General features: G+C 39.6%; 1 protein-coding gene across 1 annotated transcript; it reads left to right on the forward strand.

The window, feature by feature from the left end:
• Positions 1–4567: 4567 nt before the first annotated feature.
• On the forward strand, positions 4568–16134 carry adgrl4 (adhesion G protein-coupled receptor L4). Its single transcript, XM_028404570.1, has 16 exons — positions 4568–4724; positions 5168–5317; positions 7509–7658; positions 8142–8291; positions 8604–8674; positions 10136–10315; positions 10656–10839; positions 10959–11072; positions 11276–11475; positions 13209–13388; positions 14001–14204; positions 14352–14572; positions 14893–14959; positions 15092–15183; positions 15335–15503; positions 15709–16134. Exons 1-16 carry the CDS (start codon positions 4679–4681, stop codon positions 15769–15771), a joined length of 2241 nt encoding a protein of 746 aa, XP_028260371.1. The 5' UTR covers positions 4568–4678; the 3' UTR covers positions 15772–16134.
• Positions 16135–17276: the final 1142 nt, after the last annotated feature.

The following is a 17276-nucleotide window of genomic DNA, read 5'->3' on the forward strand; positions in this document are numbered from 1 at the left end:
AACAGCTTCTCCCCACAGTAAACAGGACTTTACAGTGACTTTAAGCAAATATTATTTTTCCATAGCCTCAAACCTTTCCAAGCTTAACAGCAGGGGGGAAAAACAGTATTCACAGTGTTTTAGACTCACCGTCTTTAGCCCGGAGATGCTAACAGCTCAGTCAGGTCCATGTCAGCTGAACGTGTAAGCCCACTGATGGTCTCCACTCTAGCTTCCATTGCTGCTGCAAAATACATGAAATACAAATGAAAAGGTGACAACAGCACGTTGTTAACGGAAGCAAAGGGTTTGGGGAGCAGGTAAACATCACGAAAAAAGCAAGCCTCCACCGGGGCTAGCTTGTTACTTGGTAGTTGCCAAGCTAACAGCTAGCATTAGGCTAAAAACATAAGCTGCTGCTCACCTGTGTGTAGTTAACCCGTACTCAACTGTTCGCTTCCCGTCACATTATACCCAGCACGTACTTCTATTCCTAAAAATAAAACAAAATAAAATCTCCAGGCTGCTAATTTTAGGCTGCTATATAAGTTCTAGTTTCAAACATTGTCCCCTGAGAGTCTCTCTGAACCAGTTTGTCCTTCAACAAGAAGACGAGTGCTCTGAGGCTGGCCTTCACGGCCAAACAAGCCTCACTAACAAACTTATTTCTCTAACAGTCTCAGCTCAACCAGACACAGTTTCCCATATGCACCAATATGTGTCTCAGACATCTGCATGTTACATGGCTGCAGCCTAAACACAGCTTAAAACAGCACTAAAACATAATGTTCTTTCTTATTGCTTTATAATTTCTTGCCCACATGATTGATTGATTGATCGATTACTTCTGTGTAAATGATCCATCAATAAAATCTTACTTTTCTAAGCTTTAGGGCTAATCAAAGTAATATTATTTTAAAAAAACAAATCAGTATGACAGTCAGCACAGACATTATTATCACATTCCCAAAAGGCCTGCAGGCCTATAACTTATCTTTGCACAAAGACGGGCCTGTGTCTGGATTAGTTATTTTTATTTTTTTTGTCTTCAACTATTTCTCAGTAAACACCCTATTTTTCTATATTGGGGATCTTAACTCTACATGAAACAAGGAGGAACATTTTGCCCTTCAGGCTATTTAAACAGTGTGCACATAATTACTACTAAAAATAAATATTTCTGAATGGTGTAGTCAAATCTGTCCATTGTTGAGGTTATAGTGAAAACATTTGGTCAACACCTAAGCTGTCAAAATGACTTTTGAAGGCTTTTTACTGGTCAGCCTTCTAAAATTGTGCCTTTATAAGAGGATATTTTTGATCCTCTTACCCATATCTTTCCCTGACCAGGAGCTGACAAACAAAAATGACAGAATCCCATTTTAAAACAAAAATTGAAGCCACTCCTTTTTATTTTCTTTCTTGTAATGCCTGTCAGGTTATAGTATTCCCAGTTAAGGGAAAGCACATGCTTTTCAGTTAAAGTAAGTCACCTATTCTTAAGTGCAGTGTAAATGTTGTTGCACACAGGAGCATCTGGAATGTCTGAAACCGAGCAGAAAGTGTACGTCGTCTCTTCAAGCTTGCGTGCTGAAATATTCAAGAGCTCCAGGTTTATGAGACAGTTGCTGCCATCTGTGCCCCGGCGTTCAAGTCCTCCCATCATGGCTGAACATAAGGCCAACATCAGAACAGCTATGTGTGAGAAGTGTCAAAATAGATTCTCCAGTGCACTCTGTATTGCAAATCTCAATATCGCCTGAATAGCATAAACAACACCCAGACACACACACAAAACCCTACGCAAAATTCTGCAACTGTAGAGTCAAAATTTCCATATCCATGAGAGGAAAGGAAAAGAGGAAACATTTACACAAGACTGCCTCCACACGGTTCAAGAGATCTTTTCTCTTAGGTGTCTTTTTTTTTTTTTACAATGTCATTGTAGAGCAACCAAGCTCCTGTGGGCTCCACGAATTTCTTACTAAATGAGAGATTTCCTGAGACAAAAAAAAAAAAGCGGAGGAGGAAGGGTGCAATCAGTCCAGGTTTGTTCGAAGCAACATCACTTCCTTCCTTACCGTTAGGAGAGTGTCAGAGCGAGACATTCAAATGTGGTTTCCAGCGAGCACTTTCCCAGGACAGTAATGCAGAGCAATTCTAATGGTGTCATTCAAAGCAGCTGCCTTTCTCAGCAATAAACTGAACGCCTTGCCTAAGCAATTCAAACCGCCTCCACAGATTGCAGTACAGTCAACAAAGAACTTATCTTCCAAGTGAAACTATTCATCAATGAATGTGTTTGTGTGCCAAAAAAAAAAAAAAATAGAGGGCGGCTTGAAAAGACCTCAGTTACACCTGAATGGCTACTTCTCTTTTCAGAATATTGTCACCGCTTCACATTTGAATTCACCTGTTTAACTGCCAGTTAAATTCCACCTTAAAACAGCCATTGTGTGTATTGATATTCATGGGTGTGGTGGAAAAAGCAAAACTATAAAAAAATGTCTGTGTTTGGAATGAGGCCCTTCACAGAGCTCCACTGTGGCCATAGAGAGGAAATGTATACACAAATGGAGGCCATGTGTGACTGATCAAAATGCTATTGTGTGCACACAACATACAATTTATTCCGTTTTGATGAAAAGTTTTTAAAAGTTCAGTTTTTGGTGTGGAATCCTAAATAAACAGGGACTGAAAAGTAAAGTGGGAAAACTACCAGCCATGAAACAAAAAGTGCAAAAAAACATGGGGACCAGATGAAAGTCACTACCACCAATACTACATCATTGATTAACTATCACATGCTGATCCAGTCCATCCTCACTAGGAAAACGTGACGTTGGGTCAATATTTCAGAACATGTGGGTGGACTTCTCTAGCCGCATCCTTTCATGTTCCTGGAGGCAGAGGCTAGTCACAGTGGCAGCTTAAAATGGCTATTTCACATTTATTCTTGCAAAATATGCTATAACTTCATTAATGTTATAAATTTGGTGTTTTAAGATGATCTTTACTTACCCCCTTGCACTGTTTTTAATGCAAATCCAACCACAACTAAAAATGAAATTTAACAGCAGGTGAAAATAGAGCAGCTCTTTGTGTCAGGAGGACTTGGACCTCAGACTCCTGAGTAAAGTCCACCGCATTCATTCATCCATCGTCTATTAACCCGCTTCATCCTGCAGTGCAGGGTCACGGGGGGCTGGAGCCTATCCCAGCTAACTATGGGTGAGAGGTCACCAGTCCATCGCAGGACAACATACAGACAGACAACCCTTCACACTCACACTTGCACCTACGGGCAATTTAGAGTGACCAATAAACCTAACAAGCATGTCTGTAGAACGTGGTAGCTGGAGCACCCGGAGAGAACCCACACAGGCACAAGGAGAACATGCAACCTTCATGCTGTGAGGCGACAGTGCTAATCACTGCACCACTGTGCCGCCCCCACTGCATTCACCTCCACCTATAGGTCCCATAATTGGATGACAATGGGAAGTACGGTCATATGTTCCATTGTATTGTGTCATATATATTGATTGCTAGTTGCAAAGTTATTAATGACATGTTTCATCAACATGAAGCTGTGAATGTTTCCTGCTATGTCAGTGAAGCAGGTGTTTCTTCTGCTTTATGCTGCAGGGAGTTTGCTGAGCTGGCTTTCTGTAGCTACATAAACATGTAGAAACATATTTATCAAAATGTGGGATGATCTGTGTCTTGTCCACGTGCACTCAGTATAGTTAAAAAAATGGCCTGCTCTGCTATCTGTGGCCACTCTGGTGCTCTGTAGCTTTATGTTTTGTGTGGGTCAACAGCAGACTAACACTCAGCTTTTCTTGCTTAGCACAGAGAATGGGGTCATTAGTCTGTGACGTGTCAAAGAACTAAAAACAAAACGCTTATCTTCAAAGGCACACTCAAGATGTAACAACAATACACACAAAGACCTCAACATTTCTATTTATGTCCAGCAGTTTTTTTTGTTTTTTTTGACACAATATCAGAATATCTGTGTTTGTGTGACTTTAAGACAGCCCGTGCAGACATGTGAACAATAACACACTGCGCTGAATTTCAACAGCTTTATAAATGGAACCCGTTCCTTCAATAGGTCACTGTTTTAGAGGAAATGACCGAAAGACAATTAGAACTGGCACTGGCACTGACACTAACGAGTCATTGAGCATATAAAGTGAAATGCAGGGGTTTGTATAGAGTATAGAGTTTGTCTGAAGAACAGTTTCTGGAAGACACACAGCACTGGAATGTGTGTGTGAATTTGTGTATAGTCCTCTGCGGAAGGGAGGGGGTCGTCCTTCAGTGAAGTTAGTCGGTGTTGTTTTGGCCTGTGTTTACATAGCCTACTGTACGTGTTCAACTGAGAACAATGGCACGGAGGTTACCAAAATGGCGCCATGAGTCAGTGTCACCAACACAAAAAAAAAAATGACTGAATGCTTGTAAAACCACATTTTTTTATAACAGGTGTGAAATAGAACTCATATAAGGAGAGTCTGTGTTAGACGCCTTGAAGTGGGCCAGGCTGTGTGTTTTTCAAAGCAGCATGATTACAGATCAGGACAGGAAGGGCCAGGTTTAGGGAAACAGGAAAACTGATGCAAGGAAATGGTCGTCACCAGCCAGCCCACTCCAGTCTGTGCTGAAAGTAAAATCCAGACCCAGCACAAGTATGGAGTCTTTACACAAGTCTCCAATGAAACTTGTACTTTTGACAGGTACGTGAGCTTATCTGTACTATAGCATGGTGTTTTATGTGGGGTGGGGTGGGTGGGGGGGGGGGGGGGTATTTCTGTTTGTGGGCTCACTGTGGTAACCGCTGTCGGTTTAGGAAAGTTGTATTTAAACCTGACACAAGATACACAATTAATTCAAAAACTGTAGTTGATGTTGTAATTCTTTTAATTTCAAGTTCTTTTTTATCTCACTATATATGTACTATGTATATATATATATATATATATATATATATATATATATGTACTTTAGTTGATTTTTGTATGTTGCTGTTGGAACTAGCAGCTTAACACAACCACAGAATTTGTCACTGGAGTCAAAAATCCTCAAAAGAAAAATCACCAGCGGTGTCACAGAGCGCTTTGGAATATTAATGTCCTGGTATAAGTTAAACACAGACACCGTGTCTCTTGTATCTACGCAGCGTGGCTCTCGAGTCTGATGGACCCATGCAGCCTCTCTAACATTTGCGGTTCTTGTCACCGACTTGCAACATGTAATGCTCTGAATGGATCAAACCAGGCCTGCTTCTGTAACCATGGATATACAGGAGATGGAACAACATTTTGCAATGGTGAATACAGACACACAACTCCACGAATACATTTACAATGATGCAATTCTGTGGCACAGCAAGGCTCACGCATATCCCAGCTGCCATGGAAGCCCGGTCTATTTTAAGAAGCTTTTGTTGTTAGCGACTGCTGATAACATACAGAGAAGTGTTCAGTGCAGAGTTGGATATATAGAGGATTATTCTAGCATGTTTAACTTGTGACTTGGATAAAGTGTTAAAACTTCTTAAGATGCATGACTTGATCGGTTTTTATATATAAAAACAGGAATAAAACAAAACCTGTGGTCAGTAGATCAGGACAAATCAACATGATCGGTCCTGGTTTTCTCTTCTAGAACAGTTTAGCTCTAATTCTATTGAGGACTAGAAAATGTAATTGTATGAAAACCCCTGTTTATTTAGAACTAATCTGTATTTTTGTAATTATAATCTTAATAATTAATTTAGTTATTTAAAAAGAATGAAGGGCCCATGTGGGCAAGTGTTATATGAACAACTTCTGGAGCTACTGTTTGTGTTTGATGGACTGTCTGGCTGTGGTGATTTGGAGCAGGTAATTGACTCATTGCAGAGTTAATTGCAGAAAAACAGTGTGAAGTAAAAAGGGAAAAAAAAGATCTTAAAAAAAAGAAAGAAGGAGATTTATTAGGTGTGTTTTTAATGGCCTTTCAGTTAGCATTGTTAGTCCTGTTTCTGGGCTGTTTAGAATTCCTGGAACCCTTTTTGTTTCCTGCCCAAGTACGATCACAATGCAGAGTGCAGCTTATAGAGCTGAAGAGCCAGAAGTGCACGACAAATGTAAGGAAAACACAACTGAAGTGGTTTTTAAAACAAAGAGGGAACAAAGTAAAAATTTGTTTTTAAAGTTCCGTGTGTTCAAGTAACAGCTGGAAATGTTAAATCATTGCTAATTTCAAAAGTATACAAAATGGTAGAATGGTAAAATGAAATATTACATTTTTTATACTTAAAGATAAAAGAAAAAACATCAAAGTGAATCATAAAATATGTGAGTGGCATGTTTATTCCAGGGTGACAGTTCAAGCATCCTCTCTCCATTATGGAGGTATTTCCTCTTCTGAGTATCCTTCATCAGAGCAGAGGATTTCCCTTATACCCCTCAGCTTTCTGTACAAAAGGTACAGAGCAGAGGAAGAGCACACCGTCCATCATAAGCAGTGGAAAGTCTTACCAGGTCATTTCCAGTAAACTGGAGAACCAGAGACGGAAGGTGTGTTTGGAAATAAGGCTTGGACAGCACTTTTTTTTTTAGGACCACAGCAGCATCCGAAGCACACTGCTTTGTATCATGTGATTTATAAACATGGCAGGCAGGTCAAATCTAAAATATTTTACTTAAGTAATTTGTGTTTCTTGGAATCACCCAGCACTCACGAATGTGAACCTTTAAAATAAGATGTAAATTAGTGCCAGACGAGACTTTAATCAAGACTAAGAAAACAGCACAACTCAGCTTCATCAAGTGCACATTTACACTGGGCTCAGGATCAGGACCTGATCTGTGAAGTAGCAACTAAACTTGTCTGAATATGTGCTTAAAAAAAATCCCTGTATGACACAATAGTTGGAAACATGATGATTGGATGGGATTAATATGTGGATTAAACCAGATTGTAATTCTGGTATAATCTGACCAAATAATACGATGCCAAAAATGTGGTAAATGCTTGACTATGGGTCGTGGTGTCAGCGTAATTTTATGGAGTTATCTTTATACTGGAGCTGAGATTACTTACTGCATGATCAGGAAGCATTATCATCTGTCTGCTGTCAGAAAGCAAGTGCACTCTGATAGTCCAATCATTCTGCATTAATGTTCAGCAGTCAACAAAGGAGTTTATGTATTGTTGAAGAGGCAGAGGCGACAGTTTTATAAATATCAATACAACTAAATGTATTTAAGCTAGAATACTTTCATAAATCTGGCAGCATGTTTAGGGAACTCTATGCAGTATACTAAGGACATATAGTAAATAAAACAGCATAGAAAACAGGCAAAGGAAGCATGCACTGCATTTTGTTACTGGCTACTGACCTTCAGTATTTTGTCACTTGGGCATACACCTTATGTAGTATTATTAAGTTAAATATGCACACAGTTTTGTTTTTTTCGGTGAGCATTTCAGGAAGTGTGTAAAGGCTTTCAGTTGTGTCTTTTTAACCACAGATGACGACGAGTGTCAGAATGTGACTAACATCTGTGGGGACAGGAGCTCCTGCACCAACACACCGGGCAGCTATTACTGTACATGCGCCTCTGGATACACATCAACAGGACTACCCCAGTTCCAGCCCAACGACGGCACCGAATGCGCCGGTAATATCTGACTGAATTTAATGGAACTGCAAAAAAAACACACACACACACACACAAAATGATCACTAGCACATTATAAACTATATTGACAGAGGACCTTACGCACACAGTGTGTGTTATATCAGCCACCAGACAAGTGTGAGGGCGTCAGATCTGTGAATGTGTGAACTGTTTTCTCTTTCGATGCATTGAGAATAAATATGTTGGAGGAGAGGGGTTTTTTTTTTTTTCCCCTCGACCTTTCACTTCCTTTCCATCTGCTACTGCAAGAAACATCTGAGGTCTTTTGCCTATTTGGCACCAGAAGAAAAAAGAAACACCTTAATCCAGTGCTGTGGAATAAGATGTCCAATGGGATACCACACACCATTCAATACAGATTTAGAAATATGCATCTGATTTTTCAAAAGCGGAAGATGTGCAGGTTCTATAGTGATGTCTGCAGTTAAGAGAGGAGGTGAACTTTTCATTTGCATCTTTCAGATATCGATGAATGCAAGTCAGGACCAGTGTGCGGACCCAACTCACACTGCCATAATACGAATGGATCTTTCTATTGCACCTGTCAGCGTGATTACATCCCAACGTCAGGTGCTAAGCACTTTCATCCTGAGAGAGGTGTAAGATGTAAAGGTCGGTATGAGGATGGAGGAGAGCACACAGGCTCTTACATTCAAGGACTTTACATCTTTCTTCATCTTTTTTTGACACTTTCACACACAACAGACACACATTTTTATCATTCTAGAGGTTTGTTGTGCAACACATAAAGTAAACGGTGCAATCCCAAGCATTCTTTTGTCTTAAGCCGTGCTGATGACACATCTGATTTGATGCACATCTGTGCAGCTGTTATAAAATGCAAGTTTCACCATAGCAGCCTTTATCCTGATGAAATCCAGGTATAAATTAAATGTGATACAGTTGTAAATGCTTGTTTTGCAGAGCATCCACAGAAATACTGCCACGACAACATCAGATGCATGACACAGGCTGTCAACAAAACACTTGAATATGTAAGTACCTTTCCTCGGGCTCCCAGCCAAGTAAGGTGAGTATAGATATGGTGATGCTGCCCTCTGTTGGAGAGAAAGATGATAAACGTGAGATGAGACAGATTGACGATACACTGTACAATATCAAGGACACACAGCACCAGCCACGATCACCCAAATAAATACTATGTACCCGCAGCACAGAGGGACCTACTGCTCTGGACCTTCAGTTGTGCTACTTACAGCCACGGAGAAAAAGAAACGGCCAGAGGGCTGACAGGAATTATTTTTAAATAGAGCAAATAATACAAGACTGCTTGTGACAATCTGCGTCTTCCAGGGTTGTCCTCCTGTTCACTGGAGAGTGGAATTTTTAAATGTAATATTACTCACGGATGTGTTATTGTTTATAAAAAAGGAAGAAAAAGAAAAAAGATTTCATTTTCCATCAAGTTATAGTGCTTAAAAGAAGCATTTTATACCAAGAACACAAATTATATAAAAAGGCCCTTGGTTTGTAGGCCTCTGTAACATAATAAGGAGACAGTGTTGCCATGGTGCTGGCTACATAGACACAGCCCTTCTCCAAAGTGGAGCAATGCACTGAAATCAACATCAAACAAAAAGTACAGTATATTCTTTTAAAGGCCAGAGTGTTGGCTATAGTGGCATCTAGTGGTGAGGACAGACTACAACATCGGGTTTACACCAGATGTGTAACGTAAGCGTAGCGACAGCCAATGTGAAACGCTTCCATTTCAGTCAATCAGAGTATTTACACCAGCCATGTAGCAGCGCAGTTCAGAAGCGTAGCTGCGCACTGCTCTGCGACAGACACACACCGGTTCTATTTTCGAGTTGTTGCACCAACCACATTGAGCAGACAGGAAGTCAGGTACCAGAACATCAAAGAGTTTCTGGTAGATTTTCAAAATAAAATGCTGCCAGACTAAACTCTCACCGATTTAACGTTGCAGCCGACAGAGAAACACAGCCATGTACGAGGAGAGGTTCATTTTGGAAGTAGAGAAACAGCATTTTATATGATATAACATGTTTTTTTATAAAGACAACATCAGAATGGAAATGGCAGGGAGAGAAGCAGCAACTGTTCTCAGAGTGGAAGGTGAGGAGCTGCCCTGTGTGGATGTGTGCTGCTCTGTAACCCAGCCTGACACATGAATAGAGGACATTAACCATCAGGTAAACAGATACACAAACACGTCTGGTGGGGATGGATGCCGCTCTGGAGACACAATAAAAAAACGTGCCGCTTACGTTTCGCAGTTGTTTCATGGCTGGTGTAAATCCAGGGTAAGCTACAAGTGAACAGGGAATACAAAAGTCCCTTGGTGAAGAATATAAAGACTCATAGTGACAGGTGATCGTACACTCATGAGGTCATTCACTGGTCCTTTAAGAGGCTCTGAAATACTTTAATACTCTTTGAAATGTTTGCTTATAAATATGTTTCTCTTTTAGATGAGCAACCTCACAGAGCCCCAGAGTTTATTGAAAGAAATTGCCGAGCAGACGTCTGGTGAACTTACCTCAGTGGAAGTGATCGCATATGTTGAGGCCTTGAGTCGATCCGTATCAACACTGGCTGCTGGAGAGAAGGATTACACTGTCAAACCATCTGCCATCAACTCTACTCTTTCAGTAATCTTTGTTTACCGCTCTTGTTTCTCAGTCAACATTTGGAGTTCAGCCTGAGCTGCAGTTAATGCTTTGAACTAGTTTAAGGAAAAAACAAGAAACTACAAAAAAGTTCAGAGCATTCTTCTCTTATAGTGTAGAGCTCTGCATTAAAGGTACAATAGACTGTGTATTGTGTAAGTGCTGCTGTAAACTGCACATTTTCTCTTGTACACACACAGAAGCTCAGCACATCCAATAATTAACAACAGACCAGAGCACACAAGCAGACTGCAGCACAGCCATACATTACATGCTATGTTTCTGTACACACGTCATGCTGAAGAAAAATCTTTTTAAACAGAAATTAGTCAAAGCCGTAAACAACCTGGTGGAGAAAGATGAGCTGGTGGCGTGGAGCCGAATGAAAGAAGAGCGTCGAGAGCGCACCATTACCAAGCTGCTGCATGTGGTCGAGGAAAGCGCTCTGTCGTTGGCCAACAACTACAAAACTCCAGCCGAGCACGAAATCAAAGCGACTGAAATGGGTGAGATAATTACGAAGAGAGAGGCACTCAATTACATTAAATTGTCCTATCATTTATTCCCACCTATGAGCCTTTTTTGTAATAATTGTCATTTTAATCCCTTAAATTTTTTTCCTCAGAATTGAAACTCTTCACTTTTGATGCTCATCAAACCAAAGCCAAACTGTCAGCTTCCATGGGAGGAGATCATATCAATCTAACACCCAAAGTGAGACCAGCAGAGAGCAGAAATGGTAAAGTAGCTTGCTCTAAATGTTCAAAGCAACTGAATTAAAAGCATCTGATTTTCTCTTCTAATCTGCCATGTACAAAACTTGAATTTTGGGACTTACCGGTAGTGTGTTAATTGTTTACTGCAGCTGAACTAAAAGTTTCTTCTCATATACAGTAAGTTTGACTCCCTCCTGTCTTTGTTCAACTTTTTTTTGTCCATCAGGAAGCGTGTCAGTGGTGTTTGTGCGATATGACAGCATCAGTGACATCCTGAAGCCGAGCAGCGACCCAGGTGTCACCGACTACTCGCGCTATGCAGGAACAGGGGAAATCACTGTCAACTCCCAAGTCATAGCAGCAGCCGTCAAACCTGCTGACGTTTACCAACTTGACCATGTCACCTTCACTCTGAGACACAATGAGGTAAAGACTGTACAGACTGCTGAGGCTGGCTACATTGTTTCTTCCCCCTCCCCACTTCTTAATATTTGCTTCTTTAGAGCTTTTCTGACCTGAGTTTATGGTGTTTAAAACTGGGCATGGCCATTTACCTTAGCTTATATGCTATGGGTTAGAAGCACTGATGTTTTCTTCTTTGACCACACCTAAAGATTAGAAACCTTTCTGTGCCGTCATGTTTTTTCTTTAAAGGTAGTACCCTACCTAGTTTTTGAAAAATTCAGTGAGTCAAAAGTAAACACACGCCCCTTTCTCTCGGAGCTCACCCCAAAGCCACGCCTCCCAATCACATGGACTTGCATTACCTGAAGATGAGCCACGGTCTGTGACATAATGCACGTACCTCTCTGGAGCGGGCAGAGCAGGAAGAGAGTGACAACCAGCCAATACACTGTGCAGGGTCGTCCCGGAGGATTGGCTGATGTTTTTAGCATTTATAGCTTCCACAGATGATTAATATTCTTTGTTTTAATGTGAAACTGCCTAACTAATTGGTTGCTATCGGATTGTAAAGAGAAGTTACACTAATTTAACAAAAAGTGCATCACCTTTAAGAGCAGGTTTGAACTCTGGCTGCCACCATATTGGCAGTTCTGGAGTCACACTAATACATATAGCACCTCCAAAAAAAGTGGTAAACTAATACTGATGTCACTCAAATCAGCCACGACCAGAGTGTAAACATGCTTCTTTCAGCTTTACGTTTTAACATGGAGGTCTATGGGGATAGATTCATTTTAAAGCTAGCCTCTAGTGGCCATTTGAGGAACTGCAGTCACAACAACAAGTTACATACTTGTTGAAAAACTGTTCAACTCTTCTTTCAATACTTTTTTAATTTAAACAAACTACAAACTGTTATACTTTGTGCCTCTTCTAAACTTTCTGATTTACAAATAATAATTTATCAGCATTAACTAATCAGATACGGTTCCTGTCTCTCCTCAGTATCTCATCACATACATCCTTGTCAGACTGGAGCCATCCTTGCATTGCTCTTCTGTTATGAGAAACAGCTTCCTTATTTTCACATTGATTCCAGCAGTAACCTGATAACAGCCAGAGTTTCCATTAGAGTCAAATTTAAACAAACTCACATGGGAGGAATAGTTAGTGCTTTGTGTAAAGTGAAATTTTTAAGATTTTCCTTCATGTGATAAATTTAATAAGAGGGGAGGGGGGGGGGGGGGCACAGTAGAAAATAATGAGATAAATACCCCTAAAAGTTAATGTACTAGTATGTTCTTTTAAGATAATTAAAATGTATGAGAAAGTGAAATCATTATTTCTGTTGGACCCTTGAGGTTAAGGCTGAGCAAAGGAGGTGGTGATTTATGTTGAGCAGCCAAAATTCTCAGCAAATTGCCTTTAAAGAGCAACAGTCAATAATTCAGGCAACATTTTTGTGCAGACACATTTTTTATACACCTGTTCAGCATTTTTATGACACAATTTACGCCTTTATTATTAATTAGAAGGGAAACTGCTCAAAAGAATAAACAGGAAATGTGTGCAGATAAATGACATAAATGTTAAATTGACTAAATTAAAACAAATCCAATAAAGACACAAGTCTTATTTAGTCTATTTAGTAAATGTGTGTCTTTTACAAAAGGATGATGACTGAATGCCTGTGAGTTAACATATAAAAACTGCAGCATCCAGGGTTAACAGCATCTCTGTTCCTTTCCTTGAAGCCCATTGACACTAAAGCTGATGTGACGAAATGCGCCTTCTGGGAGTACGAGGCGGACAGCCTGCAGGGCCACTGGGCCACTCACGGCTGCAAGACGGTCCACGTCAACAGCAACGCAACCACCTGCTCCTGCAACCACCTCACACACTTCGCTATCCTCATGTCCTCGGGCCGGGCCAATGTGAGTGATCATACTTTGTGTTTTTTGTTGTCCTGCTGTAGATTTAAATTATTAATAGATGACTGATGATTGTCTGGGGTGTTTTATGAGCATTGCATGTGGAGGTTACACACATTTAATTAAACACGAAATGTGAGATACAATTAAATCCTATTATATAATTCCTGATAGCATTCTGTTGTTTTGTTAAAATATACAAAAATAAGTAATAATTTGAACTTAACATTTACTGTTCAGTTTTGTTATTAAATGCATGGTGAGAAATACCTCATAACAAAATGCTTAGCTTCTTAGACTGTCTCTTATAAATGGATATTTAAAGGGAAATTTATTTATGACAAGACACTACATGCTGTCAGGGAATTGGGCGTGATTTTGAGACTGGAGTTTGTATTGTATTTTTACATGTATTTTTTACATTTTTTATACTACTATATAATATACTATTTAAATGATGCATTAGAACCAATACAGGCCAAATGCACTAGTGTGGCATCATTGTGTACCTGTTTTATATCAAGTGATGCCAAGTGGAAAAAAACACAACAAATTGCAGCCCCAGCATACCATGAAGCTGTGAATGAAACACCTCCCTTTCCATTTGCTTCTCAGCTGGTGGCCCACTATACCATCCTGACCCGGATCACCCAGCTGGGAATGATCATCTCCCTCATCTGTTTGTCCATGTGCATCTTCACATTCTGGTTCTTCAGCGAGATCCAGAGCACCAGAACCACCATCCACAAGAACCTGTGCTGCAGTCTCTTCATGGCCGAGTTCATCTTCCTGGTAGGAATCAACATGAACACACATAAGGTGAGGATGTCTACACAGACACTGATTAACACCTTAGCTCATTATATTGATGCTTTATTGGTGTGACATATGTTCTTTTTATGATCCATGGATGTAAATAAAACTTGAAATTCTCTCTTCTTCTTCTCTCTTCCCTGCTGTCTGCAGCTTTTCTGCTCTGTGATTGCAGGGCTGCTGCACTATTTCTTCCTCGCAGCCTTTGCCTGGATGTGCATCGAGGGCATCCATCTGTACTTAATAGTGGTTGGCGTCATCTACAACAAAGGCTTTCTGCACCGTAACTTCTATATCTTCGGATACGGAAGCCCAGCTGTGGTTGTGGCCATCTCAGCAACGCTAGGCTCCCAATATTATGGCACTGATAAAGTGTAAGCTAAAAACACTTTAGGAAATATGGGGCCAATAAGTTTTTGTAAAGTGCAGTCACTTCTTTTCCATCTCATTCAGCATTTTTCAGGAAACAGACTTTTTTACTTATAAGTACAAGAGGACAGAGATTAAATTTGCCCTGCAGGGACATAAAGAAAGTTAAGGTTGCTTTTGACTGTCTGGCAGAAAATATGCTAGAAACTCAGAGAGGTACTCAGTACAATAGAGACTTTTAACAGAGATCTCCAAACAAAGTTGTTTTATAAAGTATCTACCGAGTCAATACAACCTTTTCTCTGATTAACATGCTGTATTGCAGATGCTGGCTGAGCACAGAAAACCACTTCATATGGAGCTTTATTGGACCTGCATGTCTGATCATCCTGGTAAAATCAGACGTCTTTGCAACATACTGAAAATGTTAATTCAAATCAGCACATAGGGATTGTTTCAAAGATAAATATTCATATGATTATGTCTGTGTTTTGAGTTTGTTTTGGTCGATTTCTCCACTAAAGGTTAATCTCCTGGCTTTTGGAGTAATCATCTACAAGGTGTACCGGCACACTGCTGTGAAAAAGCCTGAAATCAGCCACTATGAAAACATCAGGTAGGATTATCTTTACTCCCGCTGAGTAGGTCAAAAACATATTAAAAGTCAAGCTGGAAGTTCCTTCTCCACTGGTTTGTTAAGATACCGCGCGGTGTCCTTGCAATATGGAGTTATGGGTTGGCATTAAAAGCAGTGATGTCTCCCTCAGGTCTTGTGCCCGTGGTGCTTTGGCTCTGCTGTTTGTGCTCGGAGCCACCTGGACTTTTGGAGTGCTGCACATCCTGAATGAGACGACGCTCACCGCGTATTTGTTCACCATCACTAACGCCTTCCAAGGGATGTTCATCTTCATCTTCCTCTGCGTACTGTCCAGAAAGGTACAACCACCCACCCCCAAAAATATATTATATTATATTAATTTTTTTGGCTATGAAATAATTTCGTGTAGAAAAATATAATAATAAAATATTTACAGGTATATTTTTCGGTGCAAGTAAATGCAGTTAAAATATTTCTGTGTAAATGAATTGTATTTTGTTTTATCTTTATATTTACTGTCCCTGTTTCTACGTGTCTTTCCAGATTCAGGAGGAGTACTACAGGCTTTTCAAAAACGTGCCGTGTTGTTTTGAATGCCTCAGATGAATTAACACAGCCAAAGCCCGACCATCTGCACTTCAATAATAGTCAACAGTACAGCTTTGCAATATCCTGTGACTCATGCTTTTTTGAGGGGAAAATGCTGTGGGAGGAATATTGTTTAGTACACATGTCTAATAAATGAGAACACGTAGTACTTTCTGAATGTCTTATTTTGTTCTTCCACACACACCATGTTTGATTCTTTTATATTCAGTCCGTACAGACAATATATCTACTTCTTCACAAAAGACATTTTTGGAGATCAATAATAGCAGATTAAAAATATTTGGTATATTTTGCAGTTTAATTTAATACTTTGCAATTATCTACATTACACTTGGAGTAACCTATACTGTCTCAGCCTTCTCTCCCTTTTATTTTCTTGTGTTTGAAATTGATTTGTAAATTATTAAAATGAATGTAGCAAACCGACACCTATCTCTGCTGCGTACTTCTTTCATGTGGTAAATCAATGGTCCTGTTTAATGCATTCTTCAGCCTCTCTCTCTTTTTTTAATGCAGCTAAAAGAAGTAAAGATGAAATGTATTGTTCCGTAATGCATAATGATGAGGGTTGCACAGAACAATGGCTCCATCTACTGGACATCATGAGAACACTCATGTATCTAAAAGGCACACATAAACTCAAAAGAATTTTCATTATATTTTATATGGCTTAAAATTCACAAACAAATTAAATACGTGATGAATTGATCCTTCGTCAATATATTTTCCAGGCTGAGGGATGTCACAATAAGATTAGGAACCATCTGTTTAAAGAACTGAGGCAACACATTCGTCAAAATTACACAGATTATGAATCTCTTCCTATTGATGGTGAATTTATTTATGTATCAATTGATGAATCTCCCTCTAACAGCCATACTATAACAACCAATGACTTCTAATGAGAAATCAAACCAGCCCAGCAGAGGTGACTATGTGAAGTGAATTTAAATATTTAAAAAAAAATCTATATGTTCTCACATAAAGAACTAAATAGTTTGATTGCAAGTGAATCCCAGAATGATATTAAAATGACCACTTAAAAAAAATAAAACGAAACAAGATGACCAATCCCACCCTGACCACGGATGGCATTGAAGCTGAGTATAAGCAATTTCCCCCCAGGGATCAATAAAGTATTTCTGATTCTGATCAGGCATCATCAGGAATATGTGCTACATGTGAGATTCATGTGAGAGTCAGTGATGGTTATGTTAGGGTGTTACAGACCTTATTGTTGCTTTTTTCCCCTCAATGCCCTTTTCTGCTGTATTTTAAAAATGTTTTTTTCTCATTTTTCTGAGATTGTGTGCCTTTAAGACTCACTCCTTTTTACTCAGCTGCCTTATAATGTGTTTTCTTGTATTTGTTCCTCAGAAAGGTAATGGAGATGCAGAAAAAAAATTGTTGTCCTCTTGTCTTTGATGTGTAAAAGTGAAAATGAACTTTAACTATCTATAGTTTTGTTTGTGAAAAATGTGTTAATGTGTTTTTGGTCCATT

The sequence above is a fragment of the Parambassis ranga genome, chromosome 4 (genome assembly GCF_900634625.1).
Source record: "Parambassis ranga chromosome 4, fParRan2.1, whole genome shotgun sequence".
In the NCBI taxonomy this organism is placed as follows: domain Eukaryota; kingdom Metazoa; phylum Chordata; class Actinopteri; family Ambassidae; genus Parambassis; species Parambassis ranga.

What these genes read in the sequence shown, in the direction of transcription:
- adgrl4 (XM_028404570.1), top strand. Translation starts at nt 4,679, where the DNA reads ATGGAGTCTTTACACAAGTCTCCAATGAAACTTGTACTTTTGACAG. An exon ending in GAGAGGTGTAAGATGTAAAG is followed by an intron (nt 8,292 to 8,603) that starts GTCGGTATGAGG and finishes CTTGTTTTGCAG; the next exon opens with AGCATCCACAGAAATACTGC. An exon ending in ACCAGCAGAGAGCAGAAATG is followed by an intron (nt 11,073 to 11,275) that starts GTAAAGTAGCTT and finishes TTTGTCCATCAG; the next exon opens with GAAGCGTGTCAGTGGTGTTT.